Source organism: Fusarium oxysporum, chromosome V (assembly GCF_013085055.1).
Source record: "Fusarium oxysporum Fo47 chromosome V, complete sequence".
In the NCBI taxonomy this organism is placed as follows: domain Eukaryota; kingdom Fungi; phylum Ascomycota; class Sordariomycetes; order Hypocreales; family Nectriaceae; genus Fusarium; species Fusarium oxysporum.
In genome coordinates this window covers 72,874-93,315 of record NC_072844.1, presented here as the reverse complement: position 1 = coordinate 93,315, position 20,442 = coordinate 72,874, and the positions used below count along the sequence as shown (strand labels likewise).

The 20,442-nt window shown below is 46.3% G+C and overlaps 8 protein-coding genes across 8 annotated transcripts; 4 read left to right on the top strand and 4 right to left on the bottom strand.

The window, feature by feature from the left end:
* Window positions 1–1,462: 1,462 nt before the first annotated feature.
* On the bottom strand, window positions 1,463–2,763 carry FOBCDRAFT_222277 (NAD(P)-binding protein). Its single transcript, XM_031183052.3, has 2 exons — window positions 2,348–2,763; window positions 1,463–2,295 (listed from the first exon to the last, which is right to left on the bottom strand). Exons 1-2 carry the CDS (start codon window positions 2,597–2,599, stop codon window positions 1,591–1,593), a joined length of 957 nt encoding a protein of 318 aa, XP_031038694.2. The 5' UTR covers window positions 2,600–2,763; the 3' UTR covers window positions 1,463–1,590.
* Window positions 2,764–4,120: 1,357 nt separating this feature from the next.
* Window positions 4,121–5,697, bottom strand: FOBCDRAFT_160299 (fungal-specific transcription factor). Its single transcript, XM_031183051.3, has 2 exons — window positions 4,619–5,697; window positions 4,121–4,570 (listed from the first exon to the last, which is right to left on the bottom strand). Exons 1-2 carry the CDS (start codon window positions 5,635–5,637, stop codon window positions 4,153–4,155), a joined length of 1,437 nt encoding a protein of 478 aa, XP_031038693.3. The 5' UTR covers window positions 5,638–5,697; the 3' UTR covers window positions 4,121–4,152.
* A 995-nt stretch (window positions 5,698–6,692) lies between these two features.
* On the bottom strand, window positions 6,693–8,834 carry FOBCDRAFT_239503 (uncharacterized protein; the record flags this gene model as incomplete). The annotated part of the gene is made up of 6 exons (XM_031183050.2): window positions 6,693–7,261; window positions 7,315–7,658; window positions 7,704–8,344; window positions 8,399–8,577; window positions 8,631–8,705; window positions 8,756–8,834. The coding sequence occupies 6 exons, from the start codon at window positions 8,832–8,834 to the stop codon at window positions 6,693–6,695; spliced, it is 1,887 nt and encodes a 628-aa protein (XP_031038692.2).
* Window positions 8,835–9,368: 534 nt separating this feature from the next.
* Window positions 9,369–11,047, top strand: FOBCDRAFT_136022 (CoA-transferase family III domain-containing protein; the record flags this gene model as incomplete). The annotated part of the gene is made up of 2 exons (XM_031183049.2): window positions 9,369–10,566; window positions 10,620–11,047. The coding sequence occupies 2 exons, from the start codon at window positions 9,369–9,371 to the stop codon at window positions 11,045–11,047; spliced, it is 1,626 nt and encodes a 541-aa protein (XP_031038691.2).
* A 533-nt stretch (window positions 11,048–11,580) lies between these two features.
* FOBCDRAFT_260333 (fatty acid hydroxylase superfamily-domain-containing protein) lies at window positions 11,581–12,540 on the top strand. The gene has a single exon (XM_031183048.3). The coding sequence runs from the start codon at window positions 11,606–11,608 to the stop codon at window positions 12,353–12,355; it is 750 nt and encodes a 249-aa protein (XP_031038690.2). The 5' UTR covers window positions 11,581–11,605; the 3' UTR covers window positions 12,356–12,540.
* Window positions 12,541–15,144: 2,604 nt separating this feature from the next.
* On the top strand, window positions 15,145–16,453 carry FOBCDRAFT_318968 (chaperonin 10-like protein). Its single transcript, XM_031183045.3, has 3 exons — window positions 15,145–15,305; window positions 15,365–16,345; window positions 16,396–16,453. Exons 1-3 carry the CDS (start codon window positions 15,255–15,257, stop codon window positions 16,429–16,431), a joined length of 1,068 nt encoding a protein of 355 aa, XP_031038687.2. The 5' UTR covers window positions 15,145–15,254; the 3' UTR covers window positions 16,432–16,453.
* A 161-nt stretch (window positions 16,454–16,614) lies between these two features.
* On the bottom strand, window positions 16,615–17,966 carry FOBCDRAFT_318967 (triose-phosphate transporter family-domain-containing protein; the record flags this gene model as incomplete). Its single annotated transcript, XM_059612021.1, has 5 exons — window positions 17,883–17,966; window positions 17,762–17,829; window positions 17,700–17,705; window positions 17,013–17,638; window positions 16,615–16,961 (listed from the first exon to the last, which is right to left on the bottom strand). Exons 1-5 carry the CDS (start codon window positions 17,912–17,914, stop codon window positions 16,617–16,619), a joined length of 1,077 nt encoding a protein of 358 aa, XP_059464805.1. The 5' UTR covers window positions 17,915–17,966.
* Window positions 17,967–19,353: 1,387 nt separating this feature from the next.
* Window positions 19,354–20,399, top strand: FOBCDRAFT_93963 (glycosyl transferase family 64 domain-containing protein; the record flags this gene model as incomplete). Its single annotated transcript, XM_031183043.3, has 2 exons — window positions 19,354–19,679; window positions 19,739–20,399. Coding segments are annotated over 2 exons (987 nt in total), but the record flags the coding sequence as incomplete, so codon positions are not given.
* Between the last annotated feature and the right edge of the window lie 43 nt (window positions 20,400–20,442).

Here is a 20,442-nt window from a genome sequence, read left to right as displayed (position 1 = left end):
GGCTATGTAACAGGATGTAGCTTCTGCTCCGCCGCCAACGGTCTAGCTCAATGCTAAACCCGGGATTTTGTGCCGAGACTAATTGCGGCACGCAACTTCCGGCCGGGTTAACCGAATATACACCTGAGAATGGTCATGGCAGCTCTTCGTCATGTCATCATGTTGAATGTCGACATCAAAGTCGCCGTTCTATTACTGGCGATTGAAATAGTTAGAGGCACTTCCTGTATTAAATACCACATAAGATTGTAAATACAGCTTCTAGACATTACTGTACATGAACTAATTTTATTTCATGATTGGTAACTCCAACCTTCGATCTACACCCCGGCGTTACCTCTTTTCCGTTCTTGGACATAACCAAACTCAGAAAAAAACGCAAATTGAGTCAGCTACATGGGGCTTGGATGATAGACCTCATTCGCCACTGGATAAATTTAGATTGGCGTAGCTTCTTCTGCCAGGCTACAGCCAACCATCACGTCTCGCTTACGGTGGGTGGACCTCTTAGGCTGGCGAATTCTGTTGGTTTTTCTAACAGGCCTACCCGGTAACGCTACATAAATTGCTGAAATGCAATCCTCATTGCATTACAAACAATGGAATTCACACCAGCGCAAGCAGCACGCTCTCCTGTTTTCAATGTCGTGGTCGCAAGGTGAAATGTGATTGGCCGAGGCCTAGCTGCGGTTAATGCGTTAAACTTGGAGATGAATGTGTGTTTCCAGACTCGTAACAGAGGCAAAGGATTATGGAGAAAAATCCTCCCGGAAACTTGGAGACTTAGTTAGGTGGGTGATGCTAAACCGTCAGGCTAAAACAAGGTGTGCTCTCTTAGTTAATGACTCTCTAGTTATCACGGTCTATACCCGGTTTAACAGGTGATTGTGACTCTGCTGTTAATAGCCTGTTAACTAATTATTTTATTAAAGCTCGATTAGAGGAACTTATTAGCCAAGGCCGCTAACTAGATATATAAATAGATAATCCTATTTATAAAAAGATATTAATAAAGAATTAAATAAATAAATTAAAAGTATTTATATAAAAATTAATTACATAATAATTTTTATTTATTTCAAGTTAAGTTATTAGTAATATTTAAAAAAAATAGGTTAATTATTATAATAGTTCTTAAATAGGAAAGCTAGGTAGGTTTAACGGTATAGCATTGTGCTTAAGGAAGAGAAGACTATTTTATGAGGTAATTTCAAGAAAAGGGGGCGGTTCGTAGTCGAATCGTTATTATCACCTGACCGATAACTAACAGGCCTGGTTATCAAGAAACCAGATAAGACAGGAAGTGGGGCTGGCGAAATATTTCTCTTACATATTTTAATATTTTTTCACCTTTAGACTAGCACTTTATATAATAATAACTACTAATAATATATCTAAATAATAGTAAATATTAGCTATTGGATTTCCTATTTCACTATGTAAATAAGAATGTATTCACACTGCCGAGCCAAGTACAGCACTGGCCTATATACTTGCGAAGAGTAGATCAATTCCAAACAGCTACTAATACAAAGTGATAGTCTTGATCCCACATTGAGACTCTGGCATTTCTTGTTATTTATCTGTAAATTAGACAAAGACCTGGCTCCAATCTTCATTTTCGCAATACTCTTTGAATGTGCGCGGCTGGCGCGCCAGGTTCTCCCGATTGCTATGAGTATAGACAGATTCCCAGATCCCATGGAATTTGAACATGTCGCTCATGTCGTCGATAGCGTGAGCTGGTAATCCCGCCTTTGTCATGCCTTCTCGGCTTTGCTCGTCGCTGATTTTATTGTATGAGATTTTCTTACCCGTCACTTGACTGAGAATGTCGATCTGTTGCACAATATTGAGCCATTCCCCATGCGCCGACACCACCTTGCCGTCCCCCTGATTGAACTCATCTGACTCGATCGCTAGTCGGACAAAAAGACCGAAATCGTAGTAGGTATCAAGGAGCGGCATCAGGGTATCTTCGGACCAGACGCCATCGACGACATAGGTACCATCTCCGACGGGACGCGGCCGGCAGAAAGTAGTAAAGTTGTTCATATAGCCACCAGCGTATATGTCGACGAATGGGACTCCAAGCATCCGTGCATGGTCAGAGATGGATGCCTTGGAATCAAAGTGATAAACCTTGGTAAGTTTGCCTCCCGAAACCTGGGTCGCGTTAGTCTCTGAGGAGATCAGGAGTAATTTAACGCCGATGTTCTTGGCTGCCTCAACCATGGCTTTTCCTTCAGCCGTCTCCCGGCGCTCATCCATATGTTCCCAGAAATTGGTCATGATCTGAATTTTCTTATCAGTTTCACTTACGGCAATATCGCTACAGGGATCTTACGAATACATATGTCGCGCCGGCGAAGGCCTTCCGAATTCCATCTTTGTTGTCCGCACTAAGGTTGCAAGAGACCACCTCGACTCCTTGATCGGCAAGAGCTTTCGCCTTGGGCTTCGTTGCATCTCTTGTCAAACCTCGGATACGATATGGAAGTTCCGCCGCGGCCAAATTATTGATCACGCTGCCTCCTTGGAGCCCAGTGGAGCCAACCACAGCGATAAGAGGAGCGGAAGTGTTTGTAGAGATGGTCATGGCGTATTATTTGGTTAAGGCTGAGTTTGAGAAGTCAAATTGGCTGTCTTTTAGTGTTGTGATAGTTCTGTTCTCATCGAAAGATGATTTGTCTAAAGATGGTGACGAAACATTGTTCACATTTAAAGGTTCCTCCAATTCAAGCTCGAAGGCGTCAATGAAGCATCAAACGCAGAGCTGCGTCATTTCTAGGAGAACGGTCATATAAAATGACCGAAAGCCCGCTCTCGGGCCGAAATTTCCTTCAGCCGACTCTCGATTGCGCCCCATCTAACGCCGCTTTGTAATACAAGGCAGAGGCATTGCGCCGCCGGTATTTCGCGGATGCCGGGGGGCAACCTGAAGATACCGTTGGTCCGATGCGGTGCTCAATGTAGAAATAGATAATCTCTGTAGCAGCTCCAAGTGGAAGGTCGGAAGATAATTGCACCGAATGGCTAGCGACTTCTTAGGGTAACCCTATTCGAGGCCTTGGACAAAGTAGAAGCCCATCTCCAAGTCTCGAAATAGGCCTTACTATTTTGGCAACAACATCACGGAGGTAGATATTCGTTGGTGAGTCTCGAACTGACTCCAGTCTGTATTGCCATGACACTAACCTGTGGCCATTAGATATATTACTCTCATATGCTTTTGACGTAAGTTCCTTTCATCTTGAATGTTGTGATTACGGCCCAAAACAGCATTACGTTAACATTTCAAGTGTAACGTCCGTGACATCAGGTTAGGCTATCCATATCTGCATAAATGGCTGCGCAACTTCTACTGGAACTATGAGGCCTTTCGCGATACGACCCAGTTTGAGCACATAAAGTGGCATTATACCAAGAGTCACACCCACATCAGCCTCTTCTCTATCAGTCCTGTTGGGCCCCCACCAGCTATCATGAAGCTAGGTGAGAAAGTGCCCGCCGCACGCCTTCGGCTTGGGTGACAGAGAAACGTGGTTGTCGGGGAGCTGGGCATCGGTAAACATGTGACGGTGCGCCGGACACTCGTATCATTATACTTTAAGTTAGTAGAATATGACCTGATCGATTCTTTTAAAACAGAAAACCGGTCCAGCGCATTACAAGAAGCAGGCACTCATTTGCCGTGGTCCAAAGCCCTATGCATAAGGTACTATTTCGTATGTAGATTAGTCTGTAATTGCCCAGACGGAAAGGAGGAGTCTTTTACCGCTAGCACCTCTCTCTGGCTGGTTAAGACGCGCGCGGTGACGATCTCCAAAACCAACAGAACTGCCAGCGCAGACCACGGGGTTACTTGGTAACTAGGTACTTCTACGAGTAACCCAATCCACACATTCTGACCCGTCCAGTGGGCAATGCTTAAGAGTCTCAAGAGGCAAGTCTCCAGCTGCTGGCTCATTTTTGAACAGATTAGGGGTTAGTTCGCCGTCCAATTTAGTATCTCTCGAGAATGTCTGCTTTCACGTCATGTTTCAATATCTCTAGCCTACAAAACCGCACTGCTTTTTATGCCTGTCACTCAAAATTCGTTGATTTACAACAGCAGCGCTGTCATTAATAGCAAATAGTATTCAACTAGACCTATACAATAGAAGTCCATAGTGACGTATCCAAGTCCCAAAGCATCGGAACTGGATAAGGCATTGTCTGCTCAAAGACATCCATATTGAAGCCAAACATATTATCAGTATGGTGCTGATGACTTTCCTGCTGGTTGGCATTCGAGGAAGCTTGAAGAGCAGGAGGTTCTACATTGATAGACTCAACTAGTTGTGCACCTGAAGATTGCACAGCGTAATGAGCCTTTCTGTATAGTTCTTGGCAGACCTTTTGGACCTGAGTGAGGTAAGTATTGCCGTATGCCTCGTCTAGAGTTCTGAAAATCTGCATGACGTCACCAACCAAACCCATGTCATTCCGCGCATTCTCGTTCATAGGATTCCGAAGTGTCATGATGCAAAGAATAACAACAGCGCTCATAGGTATTGGAATGACGTCCCTTTAGCCAATTAGTCATTAATTAAAGCCGTGAACTGATGGAACTTACCAGTGAAAGCTCTTCCATGTGACTGGTATAAGCTTGCTTAATCCAATAATGCACCGGGACGCGTTGAGACAATTCTCTATGGAGTCTCTCATCTTTGAAGGTAGGGCTGACATTTCCGGATGATTTGGTGACACCCAATAAGTTAGACTATGTGCGCGGCTCACAACGATAACGGCATTGTAGTAGGAAAAGTACAACCGCATCAACCCGTGGTGCTCGCACCTCCCAGCAGAATCATGAGTGAGAGACGGTACAAATTCAGTACGCCAGTTCTCCAGCTTCTGCAGTAAGTCCGTCACTGAATCTGCAATGCCATTCGGTGGGGCTTTGCTTGAATGAAGATCTTGGTAAATCGCGCTTTGGATCGCGGCTAGTTGTATCTGACCTTTGAAGAGGTTTAGTTCATGCCCCTCAACAGTCTTGATGATTTCCGTTTCATCCAAGGAACCCATTGGTGGGTCAACGTAGGCAGCGTTGAGATCGTGACAAGGGGGTCTTCCAGTTCGGAGACACAGTTCCCGGTCCAGACAAATCGCGATCCAAAAGACCTTCTTTCTCATATTTGCTTCTGCTGAACTTACAGACGGATCCTGGCTCTCGACATGTATGCCTATCGAGTGTGCAAGACGCACGGCGCAACCAACGAGCATGAAGCTGGGCTGCGGGTTTGGTGTTCCGATAAAGAACCAGGCAATGGCTAGCAGAGCTTGGACAGAAGACAATTGTGTACTACGCATGAGAACATCCCATGTCCCGGCAAGTGCATTTGATGCATAGGCCCAGGCTAGATCCTCTGCCTCTGCTGATTGAGCTGCCTCCGCTCGACGACGCTGTGCGATTGCAAGAACAGAATTGAGCGAGACCCACCACGCTGGACTCTCAGTACCCGTCCCTGAGTACTGCTGGCCTAGTAGGCACATGAATGCTGGTGCGTTGAAGCAAGGGAAGACTTGGTGCTCATGAGTGAAGAATTCGCTGACAAGGGAGAATGCCCCAGTCCAAGATGGAAGAGGCTTCATGACCCGCTTTGTGAACAAAGGCTCGATAGATGGGTGTGTCCATTTGGACCACGATTCTGGTGTATGCTGTCCTGATTTGCGTGGAGTGGCCGTCGACACCAGGGATATGCCCGATGGCGGACCTATCGACATATTGAATAAGCTCATGAAAGTTTGAGTGATCATGCAAACCTACCAAAGTAGCGCATATCTCCATGACCACCAACTATCGTGTCCCGAGGGCTTGTATCCGTTGCTGCCAAAGTCTGAGCGGGACTTGACTCTGTGAAGCTGTGAAGCTCATCATGGGCTTGAAGATGTAACTGAGGATGAGCGACTGTTTGGACGACTGCAGAGTCTGACAACAAGGCTGAGGAAGCACCAGCTCCGTCAAAAGTCTCCTCGACAATTGTAATACCTGTCGAGTTTCGAGATGGAACTCTAGATCGGCGTTGACGTGGATCGGGCTTGTCAACATCTGCATAGTGGCATTCATTTCCGCAACCCCGACACCGTCCACAAACTGGCCGGGTTCCGTCGCATCGGACCTTGCCTTTCCGACAATGGTCGCATGCCTGGCACCACGGAATTAGTCAATAATCGTATTCTACCGTGCCATAGCGAGTAATGGGTACCTTTGCAAGGCGACGCCGACGATCGCCGCGGTTGTTCATTTTTCGGAGTTTAGAAGTCAACAGACGAGAATTCCGGTTCATGAGGGGACGGAATACCCATTCCACGACCCATGACCACTGTAAACTTTAATTATAGTAGCGCTTGTTCTGTGCCTCGGCTCCTGTTCGTTAGTGCGCAAAACTCCGAGACTTCTGTGTCATAGCGCACCAAAACTCCGGACGGGTCCACCAAACGAGACTAAGGAATACCTGTATGTGACCCCCAATTACAGAAGATCTGATGATTTGAGATACCTGAGAGGAGGTGAGGAAAATGAGGAAATCTTCATAAAATGTGACCAAGAAGAGTCTGTGAGTAAGAGAAATCTGGAATGGACACGGCGCACTACCTTGGTGAGTCGGAATTCAGACAATGTGTAGATTGATAGATTGCTCTAGAGTCTAGATATGGCTGCGTTGCAAGATAGAGACGGGCGCTTCAACAACCTTATCCCTAAAGTAATCAATAAAACCCTTTCCAAACCCATCTAATCGCTTTGAGCTACTGACTCCACGACCAAGAATACCATATACAACAAAATGCACAGCAAAGATCCTGGGAAACTCAACACGCTCAATGGAAAACTCTGGACGCCAGTCTTCTCCCAAAAGCTCTTGTACCTTGGCTCGAGACATGAATGAGCGCAGCCAGTCCCACTTGGCCTGCGTGTCAACAAACAGCCCAAAGTTCAAATTGGCGCCCTTGTCTCCAGAACGGCCAAGGGCGATACTACCCAATCGCACTTGAAGAACTCCACCGTCAAGAGGCGTTGGTGATTTGGTGTCATAAGATGCCCTTTTTTCCATAATCTCAAACCGAGGAGGAGGTGTAGTCTTGAAAGATTTCGTTGTGCCAGTTGCATTCACAAAATGGAACTTCTCCTCAAGTTTGGCTTGCTGCCAAAGAGCTGGATAATATGCCAGATATGGACGAGGCATAACAGAGCGGAAGTCCAAAGAGCTGTGGAACCCTACATACAAGTTAGTGACCATGGCATTATTTCCATTCGCCGGATAGACCAACCTGAGTAATGCTTCAATGAGATGTTTCCAATGGCCATCATAATCGCCTGAAGAGCTTCTGCCTTCGTTGACTGAGCGAAAATGCGGAGATACACGGTACCGCTGTTTTGGTTGGCAGGGTTCACAGCTGGAACGCCAATCCTCTGAAACTCGAGAAAGTCGAGATGATTGAGCTTCCCTTCACCAAGATGAAAGCGAACTTGCTTTTCAAGAAGGGCAAACTTTTGCTCAAAGTTGTGGCCCGTTGCGTTGAACAAGGCCTGCATTTCGTAGCCCCCTTTGTAAAAGAGTGCGAGCTTAGTGGTATCTGGTGGTGGCGCACCGCGAAGTCCGTGAACACGAACTCTTTGTTTAAGTTAGCGACGCTGGTACGACTTGGGCCTTGCATACCTGTCTTCACCAACTTGGTCCATCTCAATATCTTCCAAGTAGGCTTTCACATCACTGTTAATGTACACATTGCCTTGCAACTCATAAACGAGCTGAGACTTGCACGTATCAACAGTGACCATACCGCCGGTACCCTCATGCTTCGTGATGACACAAGAGCCATCTTGCGCAATCTCAGCAATCGGGAAACCAGGGTCAACAAAGTTCTCAAGATCAAAAGCGCCGAAGCCTGCAAAGTTACCGCCGGTGACATAGGCTGAGCACTCAATCAAGTGTCCTGCGACTAAGGCACCAGCCAGTTCATCGTAGTTGGTGCTGCTCCAAGACCACCAGTACCATGCGCAGGCGATGACGGGGCTGGCATCAGAAGCTCGGCCGCATATGATGATGTCGGCACCGTGTTGAAATGCTTCATATATGGCGTGGGCACCGAGATAGGCATTAGCAGACACTATTTCCTGAGGTTCATCGCCGCCTTTGGCGAATATGTAGGTCTCAGGAGTGAGAGTAACATGATCATTTAAAGAATCAAGATGAGCCAACGCGTTTTCTCTGTCTTGCGGCATGTGTTTGCCGAGCTTGGGAAGCACGTTATCACCGGAAACATAGGCTACCTTGAGACTGTAACCTTTTTCGCCAACCTGGGAAACGTTTAGCCTAAGACATCAATTAAAAATGCCATTGGAACGTCTTACCAAAGCTGCTACTTTCACAGCGAGACCTTCAGGATTGAGTGCTCCACCATTGATGGCAACTTTGATCCGCTTCTCTGCGATGGTATCGATCGAAAGTTCAAGGCCTTTCAATGCAGTAGCCTCGTAGCCTGGATGTTGTCCTCTCGCATATGCCTCCGCATTATTGGCCATGTTGACCTCTGATTCTTGTAAGCAACGCAGCCCATCTAAGTTTCAAGAGCCCAAGGCTTACCAGCGAGGTAGTCACCAGTGATAAAGTCAACATCGCCCAACGTAGCCTGCTTATACATCTCAATGGCTGGATCTCCTACAAAATTAACAGTTAGTCATATCTCGATTATGGAAGACTTCTCGTACCATGGTAACCGGAACAGTTAGCCACTCGTACAGGCCTGACGCCGAATTCTCCCGCGCGCCATTCGTTGTTAGAGGACATGATGATTTTGTGTCTCTGAACTGCTTGCAAGGAATTACGGTGTAGTGTGTTAGATTGCATAACCACCAAGCCCTCCTCTAAGGTTGAGGGGTTGCGAGGCGTTGAGTATAAGTCATCTTTATATCACCCCGCAATTTCGGATATTGCGATTCACAAGTCTCATATCCGAGACAACCGACAGTCAGTACTCCGTACTTGAGTATGTCAGTCACTTGTTCGATTAATGTTTGGTGACATCATTGTCCCTGTGTCACAGTTAGCCGTGTCCCGAAGCCCGCTGTCAGAACTCCGGCGCAAGACTCCGAGGGTCGGATCAAGCCCCAGAACTCCGGAGAGACCAAAGACATCATTGACTTGAAGGACAGTGGAAGCAATAGTCGGTTTCACTTAGCCGAGAGCATTACTTAAATCCCCGGTTGTAACGGTACATGTAGCATTGAGAACATCTGTTCCGTTTACATACAGCAACCTTGAGTTTGTTCCAAACCTTGTGCAACATCCCTCCCCAAGAATCGCCCCTCATTCGTCAACACCATGTCGAATTACTCCATTTTCACCGAAGCTACTCGAATCCTAAATGAAGTTCTCCTTCAGGATCCCAGATTACAACTTCCAGACTCTTTCGTCAAAGCCGCCGAGAGAGTCAAGTTCGTTGGAGAAGACGACCAACCTTTCGTCCTCACGCCTCTCAAGATCACGGAGTCGAGCGCTGCCTTAAACGCTCTCGTAGCCACAGCTGCAAATGTTGTCGCAGCAGAGCGTTATAGCATCAACTACCAGAATGTTGAAATCAACACGGACCTTGCAACCCTGTTCCTTGAATCAGTGCTACTACCCACCATTGGTGGCAAGCACTTTATGCAGAACAACAAAATGCTAGCAGAGCTTGCCAAGATGGACATCCATCAGATGAGCAAGCCAATCAGGCGATATGCGACAAATGTTTATCGAACCAAAGACGGAAGATGGTATCATCTGCATGGATCTATGAACGCTTTGCCCACGATGGAGATGTTGGGTGTTGAGGATAGTGATGTCAGCACTGAAGAAGCCTTCGAGACCTACGCGAAAAAAGTTGCACAATGGGACTCTAAGGATATTGAGAAGGTCGCCAATGAGAAGTACAAGCAAGCTGGTGTAGTTTGTTATACGCCTGAGGAATTCTTCGCAAGCGAGCATGGCAAGGTCATGTCGGAGGAACCCTTATGGACATCGACTCGCGTGCCAGCACCGAAGAAGCCTTGGCCCGAAGCCAGAGACAGTGAGAGCTATAGCCCACTCGCCGGCATCAGAGTCTTGGACTTATCTCGTGTCATCGCAGCTCCAGCAGTATCCAAGATCCTCAGTGTTCTTGGGGCCGATGTCATCCGTGTCTCCTGCAGCAGGTTACCCGAGTATGCAGCAACGATGCCGGATCTTCAGACTGGCAAGAGAGACGTTGACATTGATCTTAAGACAATCGAGGGACGACAAACGCTTTCTGAGCTTCTCAAAGAGGCTGATGTTCTTGTTGATGGATACCGTCCTGGTGCCTTGGCGAAACTAGGCTTTGACTCCAAGTCTTTGCGTGAGTTGAGCCCAAGTCTGATCTATATGAGGGAGAATTGTTATGGTTTCAAGGGGCCGCTCTCGTACCGCTCGGGATGGCAGCAGATTAGTGACTGTTTGGTTGGGCTGTCATACTTACAGGGCAAGTTTCTTGGTCTCGACGAGGCTGTTGTTCCACTGTTCCGTAAGTTCACCGTGTTATTAAATCTCAAGATTTCGTTTCTGACATTGCCTCAGCCAACTCGGACTATCAGACCGGATTGGTTGGAGCCGCGGCTGCTGTCCAAGCATTGTTAGCCCGCACCAAAGAAGATGTAACCTTCGACATCGATATCAGCCTCACGCAGTATAACATCTGGTATTATCGTCTCGGCTTGTACTCTGAGGACCAACAGAAGACCTTAAGAAGCCGGGACTTGCAGTTCAACCCTCGCCATTACGATGATATGAGTGCGCTCGTTGGGAAGACGCATCAATCCTTACAGAAAATTCGCCCGGAAATGTTTAAGCATCCTGGGTACTTTTGGGACATGAGTGGCAAGGAATACGGGCTGGATGGGGACTTCAAAATGCTGGCACCCGCGTTCAAGTTTGACAAGTCAAGTATTGGCTGGAAAGTTCCGACTGGACGTAGAGGGAGGTCGAAGGCTGAGTGGGTATTGTAAATGTGGTGGTATAGAGTTGTTTGGAGATTGTAGGCGTTCTTGCGAAACATTGCAAAGGACTAGCTGGTCCTCTGGAACATAAGACTCTCTGATGTTCGAGGGTAATGCACTTGTGACTCCGTCGGAGTGTTAAGATATAAGACCCGCGGGCCCCGAGCAGCATGTCATGCCTCTCATATAGTCGCCTGCCAATTTGAGATTACAGAGGTTCAACCAATGAAACCTCACTTTATTGCTAATAGTTCTCTGGCTGCCAAACAGAGCCTCGGAGAAGGTCAAGATAATTCATGTGGATCACCACATGGACCATGACGCCACTCAAGCCAACCGAGGCTCCGCGTGAAACTGTAGAGGTTAGACTTAAAAAGGCAAAGTGAAGACAGAGGCTCTTGACACGACTTCCTTATGAGTACTAGACTTCAAACATTGCGGGGTATCAAAGCGCCTCTGATTTGCTCCTCCTCGATTGAGTTAGTCGTTGAGAAAAGTATATCTACCTCTTTCGATCTCATGATCCTTCAGCTCAATCATCAATCGACCACCAAAGCCGAAGTCAAAATGTCTCAACTCTGGGCTAATATAGTCGCTACCTATGATCCATTTACGATCGAGTTCGTAGGCAGCGGCCTCATCCAGATCCTCTTCTGGTGGATTCCTTCAGCTCTTTTTCTTCTCCTTGATCATGTTGCCCCAAGCTTTGCGTCGAAACACAAGATACAGCCTCCACCAAAACAGCCCAAAGGGTCCGAGATTTTGGACTCTATCGTGATATCCTTGAGGAATCAGCTCATAGTCATTGGACTGCAACTATCGCTAGCGTTTGTGGCGACGCAGCGAAATATGCCATCAACATTCCAGATCACAGCATCTCTGCCATCTGCGAAGAGCTTCGTGAGCGACTTCGCCATCTGCTTAGTTGCTCGAGAAATTCTCTTCTACTATTCCCATCGACTGTTTCACATACCATACCTCTACCGTCGCATCCATAAAATCCATCACAAGTTCACCGCACCAGTCGCCTTCGCCTCACAATATGCACATCCCATCGAGCATATTGTAGCCAACACAATTCCCATTGTCCTCCCGCCCATATTGCTCAGAACTCACGTCTTGACCATGTGGGCGTTTGTGGCTTGGCAACTCATCGAGACGGCAACCGTTCATAGTGGCTTCGACTTCTTTGGGGGCGCAGCCTATCGTCATGATCGTCATCATGAGCGTTTCGATGTTCACTTTGGAGGAATGCCTTGGTTGGATTGGCTTCATAACACCGACGAAAGAAAGAGATTAGAGAAGAAAAATAAGTGATGCTTTATAACAGAACTATTCCGCCGAGATCTACATCTTGGTAGCGAAGGATCAAGCTGTGTATTTTACCCATATCAGATATTTCTTGAGAGAGCTTTTATTGAGTATCACTAAATGCTTGGTGGGGGTTGATACCAGTTTCCAATTGCCGGCAGAACAGATTAGTGAGACACCAATACTCATCTGCATGCAGAAAGAACCCAATCTTGTTTCCTACAGAAGAGAGATAATTCTCGGCGGTTGGGAAGAAGTTACAGTTGGACCAAATTCGAAACCATTTCCTCAACCCTTGTGTGATTGATAAAGATCTGGATCCTTGGTCTGGTCCATTCTGGTGGTGATAGATAAGATCATGGAAGGCAAAAATGAATTAATAAGAACATGCTGTTTTGTCTTCCCATACAACTTACCACTAGCGATAGCAAACAGATTTTAATGGACTCATTTGCTCAAAGATTCCCCACTGGGTAGCACCGCAATCCTCAGTCATAATCATGCTTAAAGATTGGGATAACGTGACCTGGCTGCATGCCACTGCCCTGTGTTCTGCAGCTTGAGTGGACATAAACCATGCTTCGGCATCTGAGGCACCGAAGTGTTCATCTGTAGTTGCGAGACCAAATTCTAACTCGTTAATTACCATCCGGGGACTCATGTTGTAGAACATGACGAATGCAGAATCGAGAAGGAATGTATACAGAAGAGTGCGGATCAACTCCTCTCGTAATGCAAATTCTCTCTAATGATCATAGAGGCTGCACAGAGCAAGGGGTTCTTCCTCACTTGTTCCAGGCATCGCGAAGGCATAAAGGCTGCGGGCAACGTAGACGATGTCTGGAAATCGGGTCCTTCGTGCTCTGAGCCTCGTTTTTGTATTACCCTCCCAATTCATCAGCATAACGATGGCATAAGCAGCTTGTGCTATTTCAAGTCGCTGGAGAACATGGTAAGCCTGGTTATCGTCGTCTGTTTGAGGAACTATGTCTTCGTTGAAGTCTGGGCCCTGGAAGATCCAGTTCTCGACTGTCTCCTACCAGACCATGGCTTGATCACGCTGCTTCCTTTCGGGACTCAAGGTGGCACCGATCAATGAAAGAGCCGCTATCAACGTAGGGGGCTTGAGAGTTGAGTTAAAAGTTTGGTCTATGGAAGACAAGCCAGTTTGGAGGCCAGATTTGAAAGAACGTCGTCAAGAATAACTCCACATTTCTTGGGGAAAAGAATCGTGCACAAGACAGTTGTTGGGATGCAGACAAGCTCATATCAGCCGCTTGAGATGTTGTTTCCCGGATATCTCTGATAATCTCTTCACATTTGCTTGCCAAGAAGTGTCGTCCTGTCAGCCTTTGTTAGGTCAGTGTCCGTTGGCTCATCGGTACCCCAGGTGATGCGAATAGGGTACTAGAAATGGAAACAGGTTCAAAGGAAGGCCGGCTACCATCTTGTAGGAGACCAGAAGGAATCAATCCCTGAATCACATTATTGTCGCAGTTAAACGAATTTACCAAACCATGAGAGTAGGTAAGTCTGGCGAGAAAGCAGAGGCTCATGCGAGGAAGACTCGGCTTTGGTGTCACCAGCGACAACGATGGGGGATGACACGAGGCAGACCACTCTGGTTGCGGTAGATAAAAGTCAGGTTGCGGCATAAACTTAGTGCCTAAATTGGATTCAGAGACTGGGGAAGGTCGTAGAAGTTGGTGAGGATAGAATGAGGTGACTAGCGTCGAGTGACTTGAGTCTGGAGTCCAGTCATGCTGTGATAAAAATGTTGGATTCTGAACCTTGAGGTCCTGTGATGATAAATCCGCGTGTTAGTACAGGATCGGGTCTTTTCTGAGCTCCGGCGGGCTAGTAAAACAATTCTTCTTCGGTGGCGTTTGACCGTAATTGCAATCTTGGTTCTGGTCGGCGCAGGCTTTGCAAGGTTGCGATCCGCTGCATTTCCTTTTCAGCTTTGCACATCTTTCACAAGCGTTCTGTCGTCTCCCTCACTTCTTGTGGTCCAGTATTGGAGGCGGTAACCCTGCTCGGAGACGTCTGTCACATGTTCTCAAATGTCGAAGCAGTGCGTCTCTGATGACTATTACTCAGCTATTGAAAACCAAAAAAGAATAATTAAGTCCAGAATGACCGACGGTTGAAACCACGCATGCAGTATTGGCATTGATAAGGCCTTTCATCTGTTTCTGGATCCTTGTTGCCTCAGTATACATACCCTTCAAGGAGGTGGTAATAAACTCACGCGATAGGTAATGTCGATTAAGGTGGTCTTGATGCAACATTTAGTAAGCTTTGCATCCAGCCAAGGGTCTATGTCTCAAGTGACTCACCGGACTTTGTAACCTCAGCAAAGCAAATAGGACAGCAATGTTGCGGTTGCTCATCCGTCCTGGCATTAACCGAGGCCATGAAATTGGGCAGCGAAGTTAGGCGGCAGTCCGAATTGGAGCAAGCGAGGGATGCAATCTAGCGAATGCAATGCCAGGAGAGTCATAAGTCACGAGATCCTCAATCAATAGCAGAGAGATGAGACTGAATAGACAGGATGACCTATTCCGTCTTCCTTGCAAGAAAAAATCATGCTCCGTAGATGACGAACACGTGGAGTCGGGAAATCTGCCACCCCCGCAAGTGAGATCGGCATCCCGCCTCATCCCCACGATCTAGTCTACATCCAGATGGTAAAACCCCGCAAAAGCATAGCCATTCGGTTTCTAGAGAGAGGCACTTCGGCATTTGTTCGCGGCATCCGCGATTTGCACTCAACATATCTCACAGTTATTATTTGTATACCTTCCACTTGAAACTATATCTAACCTAAGCCAGTGACAATTTCCCTCAACCACATTCAGTCGCGACATAACCAAATTTTCTCTGACCTAATAGCACCGAACTCATGGTAGATGCCGCAGCTGACGAGCCCTGCCATCGGGTAGCTACCGTGGTTGTAAGCCGAATCGCAAGCCGAATGATCTTTGTTTTCCCAGTCGCTGACATGTTATAAAGCGCTCAGATAATGATTTTCAGTTCAAGATCAACTCTCTTCCCATCCCCAAGCTTCAGCCTTGGGAAGTGCTCGTCAAACTATCTGCAACTGGTGTCTGCGGCACTGATATGGCCCTTGCAGGTGGCTACCTCGGTCCATGCCGTGAGGTTCTTGGCCATGAGGGCGTGGGACGCGTGGTTCAAGTTGGCTCTGGTGTAGATCCCGGTTCTGTCAAGATTGGGGATAGAGTTGGCATCGCTTGGGTCAGAGACGTCTGCGGTCGATGCAATTGTTGTCGTGAGCCTGGCGGCGAAGTCCGTTGTCTAGAGCAGCAGAATTCTGGACGAAAATGGGATGGAACATTCGCCGAACACTGCATTGTACCAAGTCGTTATGTGCTCACAATTCCGGAGTCGGATGAGCTCCCAGATGAACTGGTTGCACCGACATTGTGTGGCGGCGTTACTGCATATAAAGCCCTCAAGGCTTGTGGAGCGACACCGGGAGAATGGGTTGCTATAGTCGGAGCTGGCGGTGGTGTTGGGGGTTTGGGGATTCAGTATGCGAAGGCCATGGGATTCCGTGTTGCTGCTGTTGATATCGGGCCCGCAAAAGATTCCTGTATCAAGATGGGAGCTGATGCATACTTTGACGGAGCATCGCCTGCTACACCAGCGGGATTGAGGAAGCTTACTCCCAACGAAGCTGGAGCCAAGGCCGTTATTGTTACCGCAGGATCTGGTCGAGCTTATCAAAACGCTCTTGATCTAGTTGCAGTGTTTGGTACTCTGGTCTGCGTTGGTATTCCTCCACCAGATCAAGCGATGAGTCTGCATCCTCTGACTCTCATTGACCGTGGCATTAACCTTTTGGGAACGTTGGTGGGAACACGGACTGAAACACTGGAAGCTCTCGAGTTCGTAAGGAGAGGCGTGGTGAAGCCCATTGTGGAGTCATTGAACTTCGATGAACTGGACAATCTGGTTAATCGGTTCTCCAAGGTATGTCACCCATGTCGATGTCATAATTCTCAGTTGACTAACCTTACTAGACATCGGGAAAACTGGTCATTCAATTCAAATCATAGTGCTCTATCTTGGTTCTTTTGCAGCTGTGCAGTTACTATACAAGTGTTTTAGAGAATATTATAGATAGTGCAATATGATAGTTGCAAGTCAAGCCAACTCGGGTTAAAGCAAGGTTAAATAAGCAATAGGACATATCTAATATCAGTTGCCAAATTGTAATTCTCTATATATAATAAGTAGCTGTTTAATGACCTATATATAAAGCAAAAGTAACCACACAAATACAAAATACTGCATAGCCAATCCATAAGACCATTTCAGCCTGTGGTGAGATACCTGCCCCAGTACCTAATTTGCCCTTAAGAGATAACGACCAATCTTGAAAAGCCCAATTACTAACAGCGTGGTATCCTGCCAAAAGTTTCTCCCAGCCCAATGAATAGTAAATAAGTGCAAGTAGAGTAATAGTATAACCTAATAACTGAACTGGCGTAAGTATTGTGTGCCAAATAATAACAGAACAGCCAATCAAGAGAAGGCTCTTAAAGATCCCTGATAGAGACATCACGAGGCTTGATGTTTTGCCAATCTGTATAAGATTAGCTCTGATACTCATATCCTCCTTTGTAATCAGACTTACCAAGACCATACTCGTAAAGCTCAGAGTAAAAGCAACAGCAGCATTCAGCAACAACACCAAGAATCCAACTCGATGTAAGTCAGCCATGTTAAAATGGGGCAGCTCAATTATGGCCGCTGACAAAAGGTTCAATACAGCAACAACGGGCGCAGAGTAGTAAAGACCCGTCATAGCATCCATTTTCAGTCCTTGGCGGCTAAGCAGGACCTCAATCAAGACCACTCTCACAGCCTCGAATCCAAGTCCACCAAGTTGAAAGAAGAATCCTATAAAGGAAAATTCTAACGTGCCAGCGCTGGCGATTGCAACACCAAAGACGATTATGAGGATGTTTATAATTTGGGTCCGTGTTGGGTTGGCGAGGCCAAACATCCATTGGACAAGGAGCACAGTGAACGGGGAGGCCGCCTTGAGCATCTGAATAAGAGCAACCGAGAGGTGGAGATAGACCAAGTTGGAACAAACTAAGGAGCCCGATGAAACAATGCCAATTGGTAGAATTGTTGTCAGGAAGAAGGTCCATGTTTTAGGGAGATCATGGCGGCTATCGAGCTTCGTTGTCATGCGAGCCATAATCTGTGTGACAATCGAGGCGAAAATAAGATGTATTGACACCAATAAAATAGCTTTCGGGGTCTCATTAGCATACTTGTCCAGAGCGATTTAATTGCAGGCCGGAAGACATACGATATTCTACGGGGTTTGTTAGCTCGCAATGCCTCAAGTCGTCAATAGATCTGCTGACTTACTAAAGCCAGCCGTATCGATTAACCATTTATTAAATAAGATTGTCGAATTTGACGAAATGACCCATGCTCTAAAAAGGTTAATTAGTAGCTAACCTCAAACTTGTGACTTTCAAAGACATACCCCATATACAGGCCTATTGCTTGGGAAGCCATTTTGGGCAGATATTAGATGAGATTAGACTTAGAAGATAAGAGAAAAGAAAACAGAAAAGGAAGATGCGGAAAAAAAGTTATAAAAGGAAGGATAGCAGCAGTGGCTTTGCAAATAAAAAAAAAATAAAAAAGTCTTAGCTTTAGTCTTCCATAATTAACTCCCTTGCTCTTACTTACGCACTGTGGCGCAATTTTAAGAATTGTATAAGATTAAAAAAGCAATAAGGTAATAAATACATATAAGATTCAATATTAGATAGACACCTATGGAGGAGAAGTTGGGGTTGCATGGTGAAAATAACATGGTTTTAACATGTTAGGAGGCACGGTAGGGTAGGCTAAGAAACGGAAATGAAGAAAGAAAAAAAAAAGGTAAGCTTAATGTTGGAATTCCAAGTTAAACCTACCAGATACAAGGGATGAAAATATGTAGATATACTACTATTAGCGAGGAATTACTATGCAATAGTCCATACTTTAGATCTCCCTCGCGTTTGCATACGCCCTCTAACATTCCATCTAAGAATGCAGGGAAATAAACAACGAGGGCAGAGTGCAACGCCCTCGGGTCCGCGAAATAATCCGGACACTTCGTGGTAGTAGGCACACTTAAATCTTCCTTGCATTTGCATACGCAGCCCTGACATTCCATCTCGATGATCTAAAACCCAGCGAAACAAGTTAATCGGCCAGAATGCAAGGGATTGAAGATCAATGCAACCATGCGTTATTATATAATAAAACCTCCCTCGCATTTGCAAGCGCACTCTAGCATTCCGGATGGAATGCAGTGAAGCAAATTGATAGGCCAGAACGAGAGACACTGTAGTGGGGAGGTGGGGAAAGTTGCACTGCAACCCACCGAGTAATGGTCAATAACAGCGCAAGGGATGAAAGATCAAACAATAGCCCTGTTTCGCTTACTGTTCTCTATACCGCGCCAGTAATCATTACATCTTCATGTTAACTATCGACCAAACCGCCCTTGACTAATACCAGAGAGAGATTTAAATATGTAATAATATCGCCAATCCATTGAGGCTTCCATCTGTTGTGGGCGAGTAGATTATGATTTCTGTATGTAGCTGACAAACAACACAACAAGGGAGGGTGAGACACTTAGACAATAGAGTAATCTTTGGGTGGAGAACATTACGCCTCAGAAACAGTTAAGCTTTGTTATTATTAGATTCTAGACTTCTACATTTTATTTGTCTCCCGTTGCAAGGAAAAATTTCTTTCACTATTCTTTCTTTTTTTTCTTTAGCTGCCTTATTTACTATTAATATATCCTTCAACGTCCTGGTTTTTTTTAATTCTTTTTTTATATTATACTATATTATGCCATCCTCCATCGCGTAGCATCTGGCAGACTTGGGCCTGGCTACCCGCTCTTTTTCATCACCTGAAAGATGTCGAACTCAAACCGAAAGTCCAATGAGATGACGCCGATGCCCTTCGACGATTCCTCAGAACCATCATCCATCAGCCATTACATGAGAAATTGTCTACCTAAGAAATGGAGGCTACTCATTGTATCCGTTGCCAGCTTTGTCGTCTGCATGGTATTCGCTTCCATGTATGGATTTGACTACTCCACATTCAGTGTCAACGACGACACCAAGAGCGATTGGTCAGGACTTCATGAGTATTCGAGCTTTCACGAAGCGAAAAAGACGTGTGGTCCTCGGGATGAGGTTGCCAATATGACCATTTGGAACACAGTCGTCGACAAGACGGGACATCTCATGGATGACATGTTTACGTATGTTACAATGCAATCATGAAATGAAGCGGACTTGCCTTAGCTAACCAAAAACTAAGGATCGCGCTTCAAACTTATAAACGACCCGGCCAGTTAAACAAAACCCTTGAGCATCTCACAGCATATAAGACGTCCTCCCTCTACGAAATCGTCGTTGCTTGGAACGATAACACGACACAACCCCCAAACGACTTCGTGGGCAAGAACCATGTTCCCGTCCGTTTCCGGGTCTCCGAAGAAAACAGTCTCAACCAAAAGTTCTTACCGGACCCTAAATACATGACCCAGGGTGTCCTGCTCTCTGACGATGACTGGAATTTTAATCACACTGATATTGACTGGGTATTCCAACAGTGGAGGCGATCGGGTATGAATCGTCTCACCGGCCCTTTTGCGCGCTGCTGGTACAATAACGAGCATGATGAAGCCATGTATAGCCTCTGTAGCGGCAAACCCGACAAGTACCATATGGCTCTCACAGGTCTAGCCTTTACGCACCTATCGTTTCTGGAGTATTACTGGTCCAACGATTCACTTATGGAGGAATTGCGGAATTACGTCGACTCGAAGTTTAACTGCGAAGATATTGCCCTTAACTACGTCGCAAGTATGTTAACATGCGAAGGACCGCTTCAGGTCTTAGGCCTGGAAAGGCTTGATCACCAAACTGCCAAGCATGGTATCAGTACTAGGCCTGGACATATTCAGATGAGAAACCGCTGTCTGAGAGATTACAACGAAATGTTCACCTACAATCCACTCC